The sequence below is a fragment of the Barbus barbus genome, assembly GCF_936440315.1.
Source record: "Barbus barbus genome assembly, chromosome: 15".
Classification (NCBI taxonomy): Eukaryota; Metazoa; Chordata; class Actinopteri; order Cypriniformes; family Cyprinidae; genus Barbus; species Barbus barbus.
Genome location: NC_136743.1, coordinates 12,642,344 through 12,662,435, shown reverse-complemented (window position 1 = coordinate 12,662,435; position 20,092 = coordinate 12,642,344). Strand labels below are relative to the sequence as shown.

General features: G+C 37.6%; 1 protein-coding gene across 1 annotated transcript in view; it reads right to left on the bottom strand.

Annotated features, from left to right (window-relative positions):
* Positions 1–20,092, bottom strand: part of LOC306881171 (beta-1,4-galactosyltransferase 2-like) — a gene marked incomplete at both ends in the record, with an annotated part of 88,224 nt that overhangs the window by 19,895 nt on the left and 48,237 nt on the right. The window contains one exon of the mRNA XM_079435100.1: positions 1,063–1,250. Within this exon, the coding sequence (XP_079291226.1) occupies positions 1,063–1,250 (188 nt within the window). The remainder of the gene's footprint in view (positions 1–1,062; positions 1,251–20,092) is intronic.

Here is a 20,092-nt window from a genome sequence, read left to right as displayed (position 1 = left end):
ATATAATAGAATAAAAACATAAATAATAATCATCATTATATTAATTTATACTAGTTTTTATTATTATTTAATAAGAATTTTATTTATGTTTTTATTAGCTTTTTTCCAAATAATGATAATGTCAATAATTTTAAGAAAAAAAAATTAATCATGTTACAGTAACTATCCTTAAATGTTTTACACATGCCAAATGATTAGTAAACAATTATCTTTTGGACTAATTTCCCAACACTGCTCACATCTTAAGAGAGAGGCTGATTTTAACAAATTCCCTGAGGACGGCAGAGGAAGGCAGAGAGTTAAGATTGTCTTGGTCCTTTTGGCCCCTCACACAAAGACAGGAAATTAAACACCATGGAGCAAAGGCCAACTTGTCTGTTTGCCGACAGAAGGCAGACAAAATTCATTTCAAGTTGGGAAAAAAAAAAGAAAAAAACATAATACGGTGAGCCTTCACCAGTGTTTTAATATCTCCAGCTATTACACTTGAAGAAAATCGGTCTGTCTCCTCTAAATAATTGTCTGCCTTGGAAAATGAATACATATGCTTGTCAAGGCTCCAGGTCTGTCTAGACTGGCACTGCACCTAACAAATGAACTTTTGATACATAATAATTCAGCTGTATTCTAGAGCTCCAGATGACAAAGCGTCATAAAACATATATCTTCCCTAGTGGAAAAAAGCAATTAATCATCAGAAGCACAGGCTTTGACAGACAGCCCTCAAGCTCAGGCTGTTTGATTAACTGACTGTGTTCTCTGCAAAGAAATAAAGACAAATACAGACATGGCATCTATTAATATGTATGTAAATAGCAACAAATGCGGCCCAGCATATTTGTAATAAAATCTGGCTAAGCCACAATTCTACAAGGATATTAAATTCATATAAAACATGCCACTGATTTCATTTTATTGCATTTTCAGCCTTTATATGAGGCTTCTGATTATTTATGTATCAAAAGGGACCAGAATTATAAAAGTGAGATAAAATGTTATATCACATATAATGTGTCAACAGACTCCTGCACTTTGTGGTTCCCTCAATATTTAATATGTTACCTAAAGCCGAATTTGTCCATGGCGATGGCAAAGTGACGTGGTTGGTCGTAACAGTGGTACAGGTTCCGGTCATCCATAGGGATCAGGTCCACGTCACTGAAAATGAAGCAGTCGTATTCTGTGTCTTTAAGAGCCTCCGTGTAGCCCACGTTAAGAAGCTTGGCCCGATTAAAGGTGTCCTCACCAAGCTGAAACACAACAGACAAAAAACAACAGCTTTAGAATGTTACAAAATGCATTTAAGATTACCCAAAGAAAAGTCAATAATAAAATATTTCCAATTTGGTCTATATTTACACTGAATGGGATGCCATGTAACACCAAAACACTATTATCTATCCAGTGTGACAATAATCCCATGTAATCCTGTAATACCTGAGATTTGGCCCAATAATCCAAAGGTGTGAACTACTGTCACAAATCTACTGCCTTTTCAGCACAATGCCTGTGGATGTGCACTAAAAAAGCATTAGCAAAAGTGATTAAAGGATGCATATTACGTGAGGCTTTGAATTGTCGTATTCACCACACAACCACATCTGTAAACAGTGATGAACACCATTGGATGCAAAGAGATGCATCTCTCGAGCAAAATTATTTCATGACACCAATGCTAAAAAGGTAAGGAAAATAACTTAATACTAAGTGACTTTTAGCTTCTATCAATATTTATCCTAACTTCAATTTTCTCAGAGGAGCAGAGGAGAAAGATTCTTCAACATAAGAGAGAAATAGAGAAAGAATGAGAGGGTGCAGATAAGGCAATATCTTTAAAAGACATAAAATAGCTTTTTTCATCAGAAAGTGCGCTCATTAAACATTATTGGGCTCATTTTCAATAAGATTTATTCCTAATGTGGTGGCAGACAGCTCAGGCAAACACAGCAGTAGATGTCTGGTAATAACACACACCTCGCTAAAAACGACAGATTTATAACAGGGACATACTCACGACTTAGCATCTCTGATCCAAGAAACCAGCTCCAAAACAGTAGATATGTGGACATCATGAACAGATGGTTTTGGAAGAAAAAAACTCTAATTATTTTTAGAAAACGGATCATCGGAACTAAGCATTCATCCCGAAGTTTCAGCTGTGAAGTGTTTGGCTTGTTTTGTACGGTTTCAACACACCATGAAGTGGGTTTGATTGTGAAACAGGTGTAGAACCCTCCCCTCATTAGCCGACTCGCACCTGTTCTAAGTCGTTAACCTCAACAGGGACAATGGCTCATCTGGGGAGTGTTATATCATCCTATTTTTGTGTTGTACATTACCAAAACAACCACAAGTGATGGACGTCTTGTATACAGTTGCTTACATATATTAAAGCATGACAGGATGTGTCACAGTGATTTTACCATGGTTAAAGGTGTTGTTGGACATGGCATATAAGTGCATTTGGTGATACTTTATTTTAAGGTGTCCTTGTTACGGTGTAATTATACATTTAAGTACTTAGTAATACTAATTATCTACATGCACTTACTATATGGTAAGGGTTATGATTAGGGTTTGGCTTAGGGTTACCTTCATGTAATTATGCATAATTTATTCTTATTAAAGAAGTAAGTACATGTAACGTGTAACAAGGACACCTTAAAATAAAGTGTTACCATGAATTTTTGTTTATATAAAATGTAAAAAGACACTAGTGATCAATAAATAATTAAATGTATTGATATTAATAATTACAGTAAACATTTGTTTCTGTAACTAGTTAAACTAGTGAAAGACAGATATACAGTATACTAATTTACTTAAATATGCTGATATAGATATAAATATGCTTAGTACATTTCTTTTTATTATCAAGGTTGTGCTGCTTAATATTTTTGTGGAAATAGTGATTTTTCTTTTTGAGGATTCTCTGAAGAATAAAAAGTTCAAAAGAACACAGTTTATTTAAATGTCACTTTAATGTCACTGCATCTTTGCTGATTATTTGCTGAGTATTTATTTTGGTAAAAAAAATCTTCCTCACTCAAAATTGATTTCAAGACTGTAAATAAAAACAATAATATTGTGAAATATTCTTAAAATTTTAAATCATAGCATCAAAAACATTAGTTTTCTATTTTAATACGTTTTTTTATATACTAATATATCTTATAGACTAATTATACTTCAATAGCATTCTAATTTGCTGATTTGGTGCATTTACTTTTTTCAAGATTATTTGATGAATAAAATGTTCAGAAGAAATAGAAATAGTTGAAATAGAAATATTCTGTAACATTATAAATATCTTTATAGTCACGTTTTATCAATTTGGCCAAATAGAGGTACGTATTTCTTAAAAAAAAAAAAATCTTACTGACCCTAAAGTTTTGAATGGTAGTGTATATTAATTTAACAAACAATTGCTTTATTATTATAATTATTTAGAATGTGTACCTTATTTGACATTTAGACAGTAGATACTGGAATTAGCCATTGAGAAACCCATACTGGTTGACATGATAACATGGAAATACTATGGCACTCTAGAATTCCTTGGAGTGCCATGTAAAAACCACTGTACATGGATATGGTTATATGAATCCTCATATAAAGTAAATATGAAGAGGGGCTGTGAGTTTGATATATAACCCATTACAAACAGCCCAAACTGAAATGCATTTACTCTGAAGGTTGTTCCTAATTGAAGTCAATGAGGCAGAGGAAAATCATTCTCAGCTCGAGCTCAGTAAATAAAACAGCCTCCCTCTTTCCATCAGTAGCACACTAAGAACTACAATGACTCTGTTTCTTAACCCAGACTTAAACCACTCAGCTTGAGGTCTGAGAGTCACATCAGCCCCCAGCTAGATTCTCCTTCTCCTTCTGTAAGCTTATCGCAGCCATGTCAGTTGCTCAGTACTTGCTCTCTGAGAAGCAATTAGCTGTATTTTTTTTATCTGATGATCACGCTGATAGCTAATCACAATCCCTTGCTCGTTCTAGGTCATGAGGCAGAATCCCTATAGCGGCAGAATCCCTCGAGGCCAACCGGGGGAGTCCTACCTGGACCCCGTTGCTATGGAGACAGATTAGGACCAGGGCTCATCCTGAGAGATCGCATTGTGCATTTTCTTGTGCAGGTGTGTGTAGGGATGTGTGTGTGTAAGCCTGCATTATCAGTCCCCAGCAGGCTGACCATATCATGCAGCATGCTATCGATGCCAGAGATGAAGGCTAGAAAAGGAGAGGGGACAAAAAAAAAAGGAAAAAATCAGGAGTGAGCTGGATCGACCGGAGTTACAGGGAATGTGTGCGTGAAAGGGACAGAGTGATAGAACATAAAGGAGAAAAAGAAAGCTTCTTGAGCTAATTTTTTCCCTCAATTTGTACTTGCCTTGCCAAGATTTTTAGTGTCCCCTCCAAAAAAAATTTATATATTTATGTATATTATATGTCATATATTTTTTAATTAAATGTTAATTTGAAAATAAATTACATTTACAAAAGCATCCAATGATAACAGTATTATTTCATATGTAGTATTCTTTTTTTTTTAATCTGTTGTTTGAGAATGAATCGATATTATTTAAAAAGTTGAATAATAAACCAGTGACAATTGTGTGGCTTTACATTAGACATAATCCAACACAAGAATGAAAATAAATTTCTGAAACTGTTAATCAACTTTAAATAAATATATTGGTATAAATAACAACAACAATAATAATTGTATTTTTATATAAAATTTTCAGAATTTTAATAATTACAATTAAAATGGTTTTATTTCTGCATTTAAATTATCTTTAATTTTAATAATAATAATAATAATAACAATACTAATCAACATCATCATTGCATATTCATAATGCATATTATATTTGTGTTCTTGTAGTTGAATGATCATTTAATTATTGTGTCAGTAAGTATCAGAAATGAAATTAAATATTATTTTAAACAAAAATGATCTGTTTCAATATGAGTCATAGTAATTACAGGGGGGGAAACATGCTTTCGCACTAGCACTTTTGGTGTACAACCAGGTTCGATTGACGTCAGAGTTTGATTCGGTTGGATGATGTGAACGCTGTCTTCCGAACTTGGGTGCGCACCCACGAACCATACCCGAGTCCGCTTAAAAAGGGTGGTCTGGGGTACGGTTCATGTGAACTCCGGTACGGTTCGCTGCTGATGTGAACGCAATCGTAGCAAATCCCGGAAGTGAACCGCTATTAAAGGCAGGGTAAGCAATTTTTCAAAAAGTCGGGGTCGAGTACCAAAACAAACGTGTAGCCAATCAGCAGTAAGGGGCGTGTCTACTCGTGATATGAGTAGAGAGCGTTCAGTGAACAGCCGAGCTGAGTGACAGAAAGATAGAGATGGCAGATAAAAAAACAAAAGAGGAAAACATCTGCGGAATGATAAGGCAAGACGTAGGACCCGTGTAAATATCAGATCAGCTTTCCAGCGCTGGAGAGAACTCGAGGAGCGAAAGGCCTGTGATCAGACGCCGAAGTTGCTTTGTCTCTTCCCGATAGGTTAGTAACACCGTGTCTACACCGGACGCGCCGCGACGCAACAGCTAAAGCCTGCCTACACTGGACGCGTGTATTTCTGGCGAGAATGTAGTTGTTTAAAACTCAAATCTGCGGTTTATTTATAAAAACAGCGCCTATTTGAAAATGTGCTTCGCCGATTTCGGAGACGTGAGTTCCACGCGATCACTGGGTGCTCCGTGCTCATGTATCCTGAAGAGAGGAGTATAACCTCAGCTAGTCCTTCTGATATTTGCCGGTGGCTCTGATGGCTCTGTAGTGGATAAACATAAGATATAATTCATTTTGGGTAAATCTAACAGGTAATCTTTGGTCTTTATTCTATTGTTCTATTAATATGTTTAAATGAAAACGAAAAGAGGCAATGTTTGAAATATTTCGTCTGTAAATACAGTGAGGAAGATTGCAGCAGCCAAGGCGAGCTGACTGATGTTATCAAGTACGCTGCTGTTTGCAGAATTACCGAACTTGCGTTGTTCCGTCCGCGGGAGTTCACACTCCTGAGTCTAACTCATGAAGTCCGAACTACCGTGCGCAGACCTAACGTTAAGTCACCAGACTATTTGCCTAATCTTCTCGGTAGTTTAGACCGTGATGGAAACGCAGACAGCAACAGGTCTGGGGGAAAAACGTTCCTGGGACATATTGTTCCAGGTAATTTCGGTGGTAAAGCGGCTTATGTTTCACAGAACTAATCGTTGCCTGGGTTGCGTAGGCTACGTATATGTGGGGCGGATCTATCAAATTAGGGGCGAGACCCTTTTGGGGTAGGGGCATGTTTGTTTTGGTGATTTCAAATATCAACATTGGCTTTCAGAAATTACTTACCCTGCCTTTAATGCCGTATTATTTGATAAAAAAGTGTGTTTGTGTGTGTTTCACTCACTCTCCTGATGAGCGTGACTGATGTGCTGCAAGCAGAAAGATATATGTGTCAATTCCGTTCGCCTTCAGCATTCTTTAGAGCATTTGTAGTTCATTCATAAGACAGACGTAAGTGACTTTATGAACAAAAAGAAAACGTAAACGGTTCAAAAACGTAAACATATTAAAGTGCAGAGAGCAATGTTATGCATTTTGCCGCCTTCTCCTGCACTGTCGTTACTAAGCAACGGGGTAAACATCTGCTGGCTTGATGACGCAAACCAACCGCGGTTCGGACCCAAATAAAATAATATGAACGCAGTCCAGCGGGGGCAGGGGGAGGGGGGAGCAATCAAACTCAGGTTCGGACCAGGCAATCGAACCAAGTGTGAAAGCACCCTTTTAAATATTATTTGTACTTTATATGCAGTTTTTATAATTGTAATAATTACAATTCAAAATAAATTTATTTCTGTTTTTAAATCATCATTAAACTACATAAAAACAAACAATATTTACGTATATTACGAATATATTATTATTATTATTATCATTATCATTAATAACTACAGCAACAACAATGATAATAATATTAAATTATATAATGTGCAAACATATAATGTTTGTATTCTTGTATTATAACAATTATATTATTTTATTATTTTATTACTTCTGTCAACTGGACTTGAATCGCTCTCAAACTGGCCCGGCCTCTGGGACGTCCTCACACTTGCACTCTGGTTTCCTCTTCTCAAACATGAGTGAAAAGAAAATCCCTACAAAACTGAAACAGAAGTATTCATTGATCAAAAGCTTTCTTCTTTAGTCACTCAAAGTGCACTACTTATAGAGACAAACCCCCTGCAGCAACCTGAGGATCAGTGTCTTGCTCAGGGCCGCAATCACTCGCACATCACTCCTTGAGGCGATCAAACCAGCAACCATCCAGTTAACCAGCCCAGATGAACATCCACTACACCACACCATCCCCAGAAACTCAAGCTCACCTAAATGAGGACACCATATGTTGCACAAGCATGCTGAAGTCAACAGACCACTTACAGTGAGTGTTTTACATGTGCTGCGTTTTGAAAGGCTCTCTTGTCGCAACCTATTTTTTTCTGCTTGCTTCTATAGAAATGGTTTGTATAGTCAGACTCAGGAAATAACAGCTCGCTACAGAACGGCTGTCGAGCATTGACATTTCTCACTGTTGAACAACTGTGCCGGGGCAGAGATCGCTGCTAAAGTATTGCTGGAAGTTTTGCTATTACAGTTAGCTTGTTTTGGAAGTTGCTTTGATTTAGGAGAGAGTTGCCTCATTACTGTTCCTCACTGCCACCTGACAGCTACTGTAGCGTGAGTAGGGCTCAGTAAAAAGCATGCTTCAGACATGCGTCATGTCTTCTCGATGGCTGGAGGAGAGGCTCTGAGCCCCAGGATGAGGCGGCGTTGGCGACCGGCCAGGCAAACTAATTTACAGTAATGAAACAGTGGCTATGGACGCACAGAAGAAAGGCAGCTTATAGACAAACCCCAGCTATTTCTGAGAATTCAATTTGAGTTTGTGTCTATTTCATCAATAGCCTGACATCACGAGGATTAGTATGGAAAAAAGACAGATGAAACAAGCTGCTGCTATCAGAGAGATTCATTAGGCTGGATCAGAGCACACTCTGCCTCTTTTGTTTCTTCTTTCCTTCCTCGTCCTTTCTTTCTTACTGCCTTATTTTCTTTCCCTCACTTTCGCTATCTCCTTTCTATCATTCATTTCTTTCATATCTACATAACTTTCTCCTCCTTCTTTCCTTCCTGTCTTCCTTCCTTCCTAATTAGTTTTTCTCCATCTTCTGTTTTTTTCTTTCTTTTTATCGCTTCCTCATTCTTCCAGTTTACTTTTTTATCCATCCTCTTCTTTCTCTTTCTTTCTTTGTTTCTATCTTTTTATCACTTCCTCCTTCCTCCGGTTTTCTTTTTTCTATCATCTTCCTCTCTTCCTTTCTTTCTTCCTTCCTTCTTCATTCTTACCTGCCTTCCTTCCTTCCTTCTTCGTTCTTGCATGCGTTCCATCCTTCCTTCCTTTCTTTCTTTTTGGTTTCTCTCTTTTTATTGTTCCTTGTTTCTCCAGTTTTCTATTTTTCCATCCTCTTCCTTTCTTCTTCATTCTTACCATCCTTTCCTTCCTTCTTTATTCTTACCTGCCTGCCTTTCTTTCTTTCTTTCTTTCTTTCTTTCTTTATTTTTGGCTTCTCTCTTTTTATCGCTTCCTCCTTACACCAGTTTTATTTTTTTCCCATCCTCATCCTCATCCTCTCTTCCTTCCTTTCTTTCTTCCTTCATTCCTTCTTCATTCTTACCTGCCTTCCTTCCTTCCATCCATCATCCTATTTTCTTTCATTTTCTTTCTTTCTTTCTCTTTCTTTCTTTCTTTCTTTCTTTCTTTCTTTCTTTCTTTCTTTCTTTCTTTCTTTCTCCTCTTCAATCTTACCTGCATTCCTTCCTTTCATCCATCCATCCATCCAGCCATCCATCAATTTTCTTTCTTTCATTCCCTCTTCATTCTTACCTGCATTCCTTCCTTTCATCCATCCATCCAGTTATCAATTTTATTCTTTCTTTCTTTCTTTCTTTCTTTCTTTCTTTCTTTCTTTCTTTCTTTCTTTCTTTCCTTTTCATCTATTGCTCACATCTTGCCTCCATCTTTCTTTCTTCTTATGTTGCTTTTTCCTATTCTTTTCTTTCTTAAACTTTGTTAAAAATTTGCTTTCCCCAACCATTCTTTCATTTCTCTTTTTACTTGTTTCCTTCTGCCTTCATCTTTTCTTCCTTCTCTTGCTTCTAAATTTGCTTTCCTCAATTGCTCCTTTATCTTTTCTTTTATTCCTTAATTTTTCATTGCTTTCCTTTTCTTACTCATTTCCTTCCAATCTTTCCTTTTAAGATTTCTTTTCCTTTCCTTCAACATTCTTCATTTCCCTTCCAATCTTTCTTTCTTTCCTTGTTTTCACTTCCTTTTTCTGACTGACTTCCTCTCCCTCCCTCCCAGGCAGATGTCAAGGATCAACCATTTTCGATTGTAAAAGAGAGAATAACCATCCAACGGTAAGAGGGTTATTGTTATTCTCTCCTGTAAATGAGAGGCCAATAAATTACTGCTGTTCTATCAGTGAACCATTTAAATATGGATTATCACTGGGCCTACATCAGCCTTGGAGCAGATTATTAGAGTAAGCCTTACTAGTGTACGCAACCCCAGCACTCTCGCCGTCCGGCTGACACTAAATCTATACGATATTCTAAGGGCCCACAGGGAATTAGGAATTTCTCATTATAAATAAATCACTCACACAAACCGCGAGGCTACCTTCTCTCGACCGAGTGTCGGGCTTTCGAGTAAACAGAAAGATTGGGGCATTCTAGGTTGAGCTCACCAGAATCACCTCGCAGGGAGCATGATTTCCATCATATCCACCATACATCTGCTAAACAAACGCAGATGTACTCACAGTGTGCAATCACACATCCCACAAAGCACTGCAAAATTATTATTTTTGTTTATTTGACCATCATAAGAAGCAATGTACTAAACACACACCCTCCGTTGACTTCAGCAGCGTTGGGCCAGGTCCGGTCGAACATGCAGTTTAGGAGATCTTAACCTCCCTATGGGTGCCACTGAATGAATCATACACGGTGTTGCTAGCAATCAGCTTACATTAAAGCTATCAGAACACCTGCTGTCAGCTAATAAACCAGAGAGAGTTGCTGCAAGTCCCCCTGTCAAAGTGAGTTACTGCAGTCTTCAGTAACACTCGCGGGCAGAAGAGAACTCTTCCTCTTCAAGAAACGGCCTCTGCGGTCCTCTGTGTACCCAGCACAACTAGGCCTTGCTAATTTGATTTTGATGTGTTGGTATCAGTCCAGTGGCTTAGGATACACGCCATGTTTCTCTCTTCTTTTTATCGTTTGTTCCGGGCAAGACTGCCACCGCAGGGATCTCATGCAAGAAATCGCAAAGCACAATGGGGCACTATTAATCATTCTGTGCTAACAAGGGACAACATGCATGTCCAGTCTTATTTTCATTCCCTTCTGTGTTTTGTGGACTGTAAAGTAAATTATAAATTACAAAGTATGACACCATCAGTATCGCAAGGCAAGAACTGGCAAAACACTTGTGAACAAAAGTCTGGCTCTGTTTCTCCAAATCCTCCATGGAAAAGCGTACAACACACCTTTCATGTTTAATAAGACAGATTCTAGGGAAATGCAAAAAAAGAAAAACAATGTTAATTGGTGACTGTTCCTGGTCACAGTTTATATAAAAAACATCAGAAATGAAACAACTTTCAGTAAAATCTGTCATTTTCATGTTAGATGCAACCATTTAACTTGCTGGAAAGTTACCAAATTTTTTATTTATTTTAGGGATGCACCATATTGGATTTTTGCCGATATCCGATATGCTGATACTTTTCAACTCATTTTGGCCGACGCCGATATATTTCCTTTTGTTTGGAGTCCCTCCTGTGCAGAAATTATAATCAAAATATTTTTAATTTTGCTTAGTTTTTATCAATAACTTTTGTGTTAGAATTAAATAAACAATAATGAAGGTTTTTTGAAAGTACATTGAAGCTTTGAAAATAAATATTGATGGTGAAAATAAATATTGAAAATAAATGGTGATGGCGCAGTGGATACGACACATGCCTTTGGTGTGAGAGACCCGGGTTCGAATCCACTGTGAGACACCAATGTGTCCCTGAGCAAGACACTTAACCCCTAGTTGCTCCAGAGGCGTGCGACCTCTGACATATATAGCAATTGTAAGTCGCTTTGGATAAAAGCGTCAGCTAAATGAATAAATGTAAATGTAAATGTAAATATAAATAAACTATATATCAATTGCTGCATTTTTTCCCAGAAAGATGCTGTGTTAACCCTAACATTTTGTTTTAAGATTTAACATTTGTAGATGGTCTAAAGAGTTGTAAAAATTCTGAAAACCTTTTATAGCTTATGATTTGTATTACACATTAATGAATAAATCATATATAAAAAAAAATTAATTTACATGTGTCATGTTTGTGATTTTTTTTCATGTAAGCTATAGCTTCTGACCTTTAAATCAAAATACACTCATTATTTTATGACATCAATTTCTGCTTTAATTAATCAGAAACACAGCCTAAATGTTATTTTTGTAGGCTATTTTACTTTTAATTTAATTAGAAGTAGGCCAACAGCGCCCCTGCAAATTAAAACTCCTTACCGAACGGGCGTTAGGACCTGGGGGAGGCTGCCGCTGCACGTGCTATTACTGTTTACTCTATCACACACCGAAAGCATACGTGCATTCTCAGTTTAAATGCAGCGATCCAAAAGAGTGAATCTAATCATCATTCAGACAAAATTTTGCTCCAAGAATGAGCCACACTGCTGACGTGATCTAATCACCAGCACTCCCTGAGCACATGTGAGTTAATGTATTCCTCTTATCGACATGACATATCGGCATAATTTTTCATATTGGGCCGATGCTGATATTTTCATTTAAAGCCATTATCGTCCGATTCCGATATCAGTCCGATAATATCGTGCATCCCTAATTTATTTATTTTTTGTAGTTAAACCTTAAAACACACATAAAAGCATGCCTGAGAAGGATGCATCCACATAAACAAGATTTTATGAAGGAAGTCTGAAGTTAAGTCGAGATGTGGGTGAGCATGAGATTCATGCTAATGTAACACAATAACGTTGCTGCCTCATTTTTGTTAATCTGTTCGGCTATTGGGGCTTGTAGGATAAAAGAGACCCTGCACATCAGCAGGTGATTAATATGTACTCAGCTGTCAACCGGTATGGAATTCAGATAAGTTGCACGGTATGAAGAGGCTTCATAAATCAGGCTTTTGAAATAAATGTGCTACAAGTATAATACTGGGAGACAGGTGGGTGTTACATCAACACTCTTCTTTGACAGGCAAAGTGTTCAGATGTAGGGGGAAGGGGAATTTCACAGACCTGATTTAACTGCACAATGTGAGCTGTGAAATTGTCAAACATATTAACAGCTGGGCTGTATTCATAGCTGAAGGCAGGCAATGGGATGTAAAGGTCCGTATTGTGTAACTTCATTAAATTTATCTCTACTGCCTCTGTAAGTGTCCTCTTGTGCTGAAAAAATTTTTTTTTTTTAGTATTTAAATGAAATGGATATATAGTCCAACCAAGACTTAGTCATACTTTTTACAGTTCTCAAAATAAATCACCCTAACACAATATAGAGCAAGCACGGTTAGCTGTCTTCAAATATCATACAAAGGACAATGCTAACAAATATATTAATCTATACTGTAATTTATGGGATGATTGAATGTACATTGGTTGTACAACAACTTTTTTTGAGGTTTTGCTCAGACACAATATTATATATATATATATATATATATATATATATATATATATATATATATGTGTGTGTGTGTGTGTGTGCACATATTAAAACACTAACAGGTTGGAATTTAAATGAGAATCTTTTCCAAGTTTTAATTTACCCCTGTGAGAATTGCAGAGGTTTCATCCATCTTGAATGGCTGCGCACTGAGACAGCGAGGAAAGTCTGTGGACCTCTGTACCCTTAAGAGCCAATGTCAAGGCAATGAAAGTCTGCCTTAGTCCATGTCCAGGACACGCTGTTCACACAGCCTATGTCCTAATCTTCAAGTACCGCCGTAAGCCATCGTGCTTCCTACACGAGCAAGTCAGCCATTCAGACTCTCTGTAGGGCTCAACTGTTTTCATGAGCTCACTGACACTACCAAATCTTATTACAGACTAACAGCAGGTCAAGCCGAAACGCTCTCGGCGCTCACATTACGAAAGCACTGCACTGACATTTGGAGAGAAAAATTCAAATGCTAACAATCCAAATCAAACATCAGAAAAAAACTAACTGATTGCAGCAGATTGACCTGCCTGACACCAGTAAGATTAGTCTCAGTCCTGAAAGATGGTAAAGCACCTCTGCTCCAGCGGCGTTGGCTGAATGGGTTTTACAGCTGAAGTGTTAATAGTGCACACAATCTGACCAGTCTACTGCATGAGACCCACTGCTGCGTGCTGGATAGCGTATGATCCTTTCTCTATATGCTTCGCTGGCCGAGCTCCAAGTGTTTCGCTCCTGAGGGAGGCCCCTGATGTGTTACATTGTTCTTCATAACGTGTAACAGCAAGCTAGACCTTGATCCACCACTGTAAATCCAATAAGCAAAGTATAGCTACAATTGTGAGCATGCTAAACGGGTTATTTATGTTTATGTGCACGAGTGAGGTACTATTGTTGGTCTATTTATAGGAACAGTTCATCCAAAAATTAGATTTTTGAAAATTCCGTCATCATATAGTAACCAATTTGACTTAAAAAAATAATAAATAAAAGAGTAAAAATTCTGTCCTGCTCACGCTGTTGCAAACATTGTTGATATTTTGAAGAACCTTGGTAACCAAACAGTTTTGATTCCCATTAACTTCCACTGTATCGACAAAAAAACAAAACAAAACAATGGAAGTCAATTGGACCTAAATTACCATCATTCTTCAGAACATCATCTTTTATTTTCTACAGAAGAAATATAGTAATGTTTGGGAACGAAATGAAGGCGAACAAACGATGACAGCATTTTCAGTTTTTGGGTGGACTATTACATTAAGCTTTCAAGTGTCAAAATGGATGCAAAAACACCATTAAATTCCCACCAAAAATGGTACACACAACTAACACACATTATATTCCAAGACTTCCGAAGCTATTGCAACAGCTTTGTGTGTGAGACAGACTGAAATTTAAGAAGTTATCCATTGAAAATCTTTGGCGCATTCATGAGATGTTGGATTTGTGAACAAATCATTCTTTTAATTAATTAATGGGTCTAATTTACCAACAAAATACAATAAAAATCTCACTGGTTCAACTTACTGACTCAATGATCCAGTTAACAATACCCACACAAAGCTACTGCAACTTCAGAAGACTTGACTTGTGTCATACTGTACTGCTTTAATCATACTTTTATGATGCTTTTGAGTCCTTTTTGAAGCTTGAAAAGAGCAACAGTCTTTAAATTCCACAATTTGTTATTGTGTTTTACACTGATTTGAAGATGCAACAGTAGCCAGTTGAAGTGGCTCAAAAAAGAACCATTACTTGTCACCACACTCCAACTGTACATGGTTTGGAGTTTGGCAGAGACCATCAAGTCTTGCAGCCACACTATCTATACCCCAACCACTCCAAATGAATCCTGAAAAACAGGAATGTCATGAAAGAGACAAGGAACACATATGTGCTCTGTAGAAATCTAGTGGAGTTAGCACAGCTACAATGGTTGCAGCGCCGTGCCAAATAAAAATTCTGGCAGAGTGCGTAAGCATGCGGCCTCACGAGGCTCAGCTGGAGCACAACCAATCACATACTGAACCCCTCCTTATTATCTCCCTAAACATCTGCCCCATGCCTCCACGGGGCTCAGAAAAGAGAGGAACCATTTGATTAATGATTCAGAATCGCTCTCCTGAATCGTTAAACACATCTGCATTAGCAACCTTGTTTCACATGGTAATAAATAGCAGGAATCTGTCTGGATGCCTGACCTGAATCTGCTTTAATAGAAATCATTTGATCCCTACTAAAATGCTGAATACTGATGTGAATGGAAATTACACTAGGATAGTTTCAGCATCAATAAAAATGCTCTGAATATTTTAAAACCTGTAGGAATGCTTACTGGTATTTAAAAGAAACTAATTCTCAAAAGGCACATTATATAAAAATGTGTGTGTGTACGAATTGTGCTGAACTTTCTATTCAAAGAAAGAAATCTTTTCTATCAAAGTATCCTTATGTTTTATAATAAGAAGAATGGTTTTTGAGAACCAAATCAGCATATTAGAATGATTTCTGAAGGAACATGTGACACTGAAGAAAAAATTCAGTTTTGCCACAAGAATAAAGTTTTTTCACAGGAATAAATTACAAATTAAAATATACATTTTAATAACGGTTTACAATATTACAGTTTTAACTGTATTTTTGATTAAACCCAAAGGTTAATCAAAGGGTGGTATGTATATTATTATGTATAAATATATAGAGAGATTTTATATAGCGCACAAATCTTTAAAATGAACAAAGAAATTAGGAAAAATGTACAAAACAAGAAAAATTCGGTTGAGTAGCGAATACACAAAAGCTCGCTTTCACACTTTTTTATTTCTTACTCAATACTCAAATGCTTCAGCATTCAGCAGCCATCAGTGAACGTTATCAGCTTTCATTACGCAGGTTATCCACAATTGATTTCAGGTGAACTGTGTTGATTTGCTCCACTCTAAAACCAGATCAAATTCAGCCAGACTGAAATCCTTGAATACAGTGTAGGACTTTTGCAGCTAATCTAACTAGGGCTAGCCATAATTGGACTGCCTCCATGCCTGACCTCAATTTCTCACTACTTAAAAGGTCAGGCTTCAGGGAGACGATGCCTTTCTGCCTTAGTCTCTTGCTGGCAATCTACAGAAATGAAGAACGGACCTAGAGGATATGAGAAGAAAAAAATCAATTATGAATTTACATTCATTTTGGCTAGTGGGCTATATAGAGAAACATCTACAGTAGTAACAGTAAGTTATTCATTAAAAATCTTGCTGAACAGTCACGGTCACCCTTCACTTTCGGTATATGAAAAAGAGCTCCTTGAACATTCTGCTATACACATCTCATTTTGTGTTTCACGGAAAAAATTAAATAACATGTTTTGAAAGACATGAAGGTGAGTAAATAATGACAGAACGGTCATTTCTGGGTGAACTCTTTCTCTTTAAAGCATAAGCCCCTGAAGGACAGACAAATAAAATGCTGCTGATCTGTTTGCAAGAAGGAGAAAATAGACAACAACCTACTGAAGCATTGTTTTTGCCTGTCTGTTGGTTTTTATTCAGCCATAAACTTAATGTACCATGTGAACACAGAAACACAGTAAAGCAGCTTGTTGACTAGTGCATTGTAAAATCTAAATGTTTTCTTTTTCAAGGCTACTGTGTATTAAATGTGGAAAATATCACATCAACAATAAAACTTCCTACAAATATATCATGCGTTATCAGAGCAGCGGGCCAGGTTATAGAAGCACATTTTTTCCTCATCTGCTAGCTCCTTGGAGCACAACGCTCACCCTCGTAAACTGCTGTCAAAACAGTCCCTGCTTAAAACAGCCCCAGACGGGGAGGGCAAGCAATTAAAGAATTAGACCTTAATTTTTCTGATGGTCTTTAGTCTGCAGCAGCTAATAGAATTGTGCATTTAAACGCGAGTGTGCTTTAGGAAGAGCTTCCTTGATTTGTGTTGCCTATGTGCTTTACTTTAATTACAAATACCATTAGTCTTAAAACAGTGCATTACACTGGCAATTTGATAAACAGATGGCATGACTCCCTACCTCACATCTACCACAGCACTCCACTTTGAATATGGGGAAAACATCATTACTTTCACTTAGGAGCCCTTGCCCAATAAAATGAGCCAATTACCAAAAAGACGCTTGATCATTTTGCTGTTTGTCCTTCAGAAGACTTGCAAGCCAGCCAGCAATTTGCAGTCCTCCTCTGGGTACGTGTGGGTGATGTGCACAATGATTAGCTGGATATGTGCCTTGATATTCTCAACTGGATGTAAAATATCAGGAATATCTTATTATTTTTCAAAGACAACAAGGGAAACTCTCTGTTGTTTGTAATTTCACCCCTCGCTATATCACAGACAGCTTGGTATCGGCCTACATCTATTATTACTGAAGACCAAGAATTAAACATTTAATGGGAATATGTGCACTTGATCACAATTTCCCAGTAGTCAAGCATAGAAACTTTTTGAGGGCTTCCTCACATAGTTGCAAGAGTAAAAAGCAAAAAACAGGCAAGGGAAAACATACTCTCACATAATAAATAGCTGATGTTTGCCAGTGATTCAAGGTGAACACACTAAAAAAGGTCAATACTAACTGGCAGTAGTGAGAATGGCGAGATGAGAGAGTAAAATAAAGGCCTCTCATCTTAAATGATGGATTAGGCCTGCCACACAAGGTTTGGAGGCAAAGAGCCCGTCTGTTCGTGACCATCGCTGTGATATGCCATCTCTCTCTCTCTCTCTGTGTGATCTTAAGGTAGTGCCCATGGGACGTTTCCACTCTGAAGGACAGCCTATTACATGGTCAGGGTTGAGGAGTGCTGTCTCACCTAGATTGGAAGTGTGGCAGGTGGATTATGCTGACACTCACACCATGGCCCTGGCTGAACGCATGAGCAGGTGGGTGAACACTCAAGCAGAGGTCAAGGTGCCAGTGAGGCCCAATCTGTCCTCTCATAGCCTCAGCCTTAGATGGCATACTCCACTCCACCCACAGAATGTCTGATGCAAATTGCTGCAAACTGGAAAAACCTTCTTCAGCTGGCAAGCTCTAATCCAATTGGCTAACTCAAATTTCAGAAGTACTGACACATAGGTGATTTATTTGTGGAATAAACACTGGATTTGCAATGTTAGTGGCATCAAATCTTCAAAAAATGTTTTTGAGATACTTAGTAGCAAGTTTACAAGATATACACAAGCAAAATCATAAATCAGTCGACATTTATCTGTTCATACACAAGTAAATAAACAGTTAACTTGAGCTAGTTACCTTGTGTATGTTAGATATATACACAGCTGTTGAAAAATCTAGGGTCAATAAGAATTCATATTTTTGAAAGAAGTCTATTATGCTCACCAAGGTTCCTTTTTTTAAATAAAAATATAGTAAAAAGAGTAACATTGTGAAATATTATTATAATTTGAAATAACTGTTTTCTATTTTAAAACATAATTTATTCTTGTGATGGCAAAGTTGGATTATCAGATGCCATTTCTCCAGTCTTCAGTAATAAGATTCTTAAGAAATCTGTAATATGCTGATATAGTGCTCAAAAAATAGTTTGTTGTTCTGCTTAATATTTTTGTGGAAAAAACAAAACAGGACAATACATGCTCATTTCAATACTTTTAGATGAGCATAAAGTCCAATTAACAGCACTTATTTGAAACTGATTTTTTTTGTAACATTACTAATCAAATTACTGTCCATTTTGATACATTTTATGCATCCCTTCTGAATAATAATAATAATAAAATAAAATACAAACTCTTGTGGTTTAGTCTAAGATCTGGGTATCCCTGATTTAATATCCTGAACCTAGGATGCTTCTTATATTTTCACTGTGAATAAATATTGTGGGAGTAGTAAACATCACCACAAGTATAAAAAAAGGAGAGAGAGGGACTGTGAAATTTAAGAAAAAGCACCGCACATCAAAACAACTGTGATGTGCTTGTTTGTTTATTTATTTCATTTTGTATGAGAGGCAGAACTGAAACAGAGTCTGAGAAACCTGTCCTTGAGAAGAACCGTAAGTGAAAGCAGACGAGTGAGTACTTCAAATTGTATCTCCAGAGAAAATCAAGCTTGTAGGTTGAGGCTGAAAGCAACTCATTTTAGATGCTGGGTGTGCTGAGAGATGCTTGTAGCAACTCCAGTATTTTCTTCAAATGCAGTTCAACACGGAGTAGCATGTGGAACGGCTAGTGTGGTTAAATTCAACAAAATCGCACACTATTGAGATATGAAGTGATTGATTGCATTGGCCTGGTACCTAGTGAAAAACACAACAAACCCTGTTGCAGAGTGAGGATGAAACATTACATCATTAAAATCTTTTCCACCAGGATGTTCATATCCCACGATCCCCCGCAAGCTTTGAGAGGATCCAATCTTTGAGAGGATTCATTGGGGCAGTCGTGGCCTAATGGATAGAGAGTTGGACTTGTAACCTGAAGGTTGTGGGTTCGAGTCTCAGGTCCGGCAGGGATTGTAGGTGGTGGGAGTGAATAACCAACACTCTCTCCACTCTCAATACCACGACTGATGTGAGACCCTTGAGCAAGGCACCGAACCCCCAACTGCTCCCCGGGCGCTGCAGCATTGGCTGCCCACTGCTCCGGGTGTATGTTCACTACTGTGTGTACACTCGGATGGGTTAAATGCAGAGCACAAATTCCGAGCATGGGTCACCATACTTGGCCACACACCACTTCCCTTTCCCCTTTCCCTCTAACAACCTTCACATTGTGTTTTTGTCTGACTTCCAGATTTTGTTTGGAGGTGCTGCACTGGATGAAGACGGTGGATGAATTCGCAGGATATGTGAAACGACTAAAGAATTGTGAAGGTTGGAGGAATATTAAAAAAGCCATTAAGCAGCGCCCACAGCAGACAGAAAGCTCAGGCGACATCAGTATGCCCCGGCACACAGCTGATCCCCACACAACCTTATCCCTCAGAGACGAAAACACAGCCCAGAACAACTGCAGCCACTCAGTTACATTAATATCACAAATTGGAGTCAGGAGGAACAGATAGCCATAGAAGAGGAATATCCACAGTTTAACTGGAATTTTTCAGTGTCATGCAAATTAGACTATTTTGTCCTATTTAAAATTGGAGGAATAGGCTACAAGGAAGCAATGCGATCCAAAAAATACTAAATACATAACATGATATGTTCACAAGCCATTA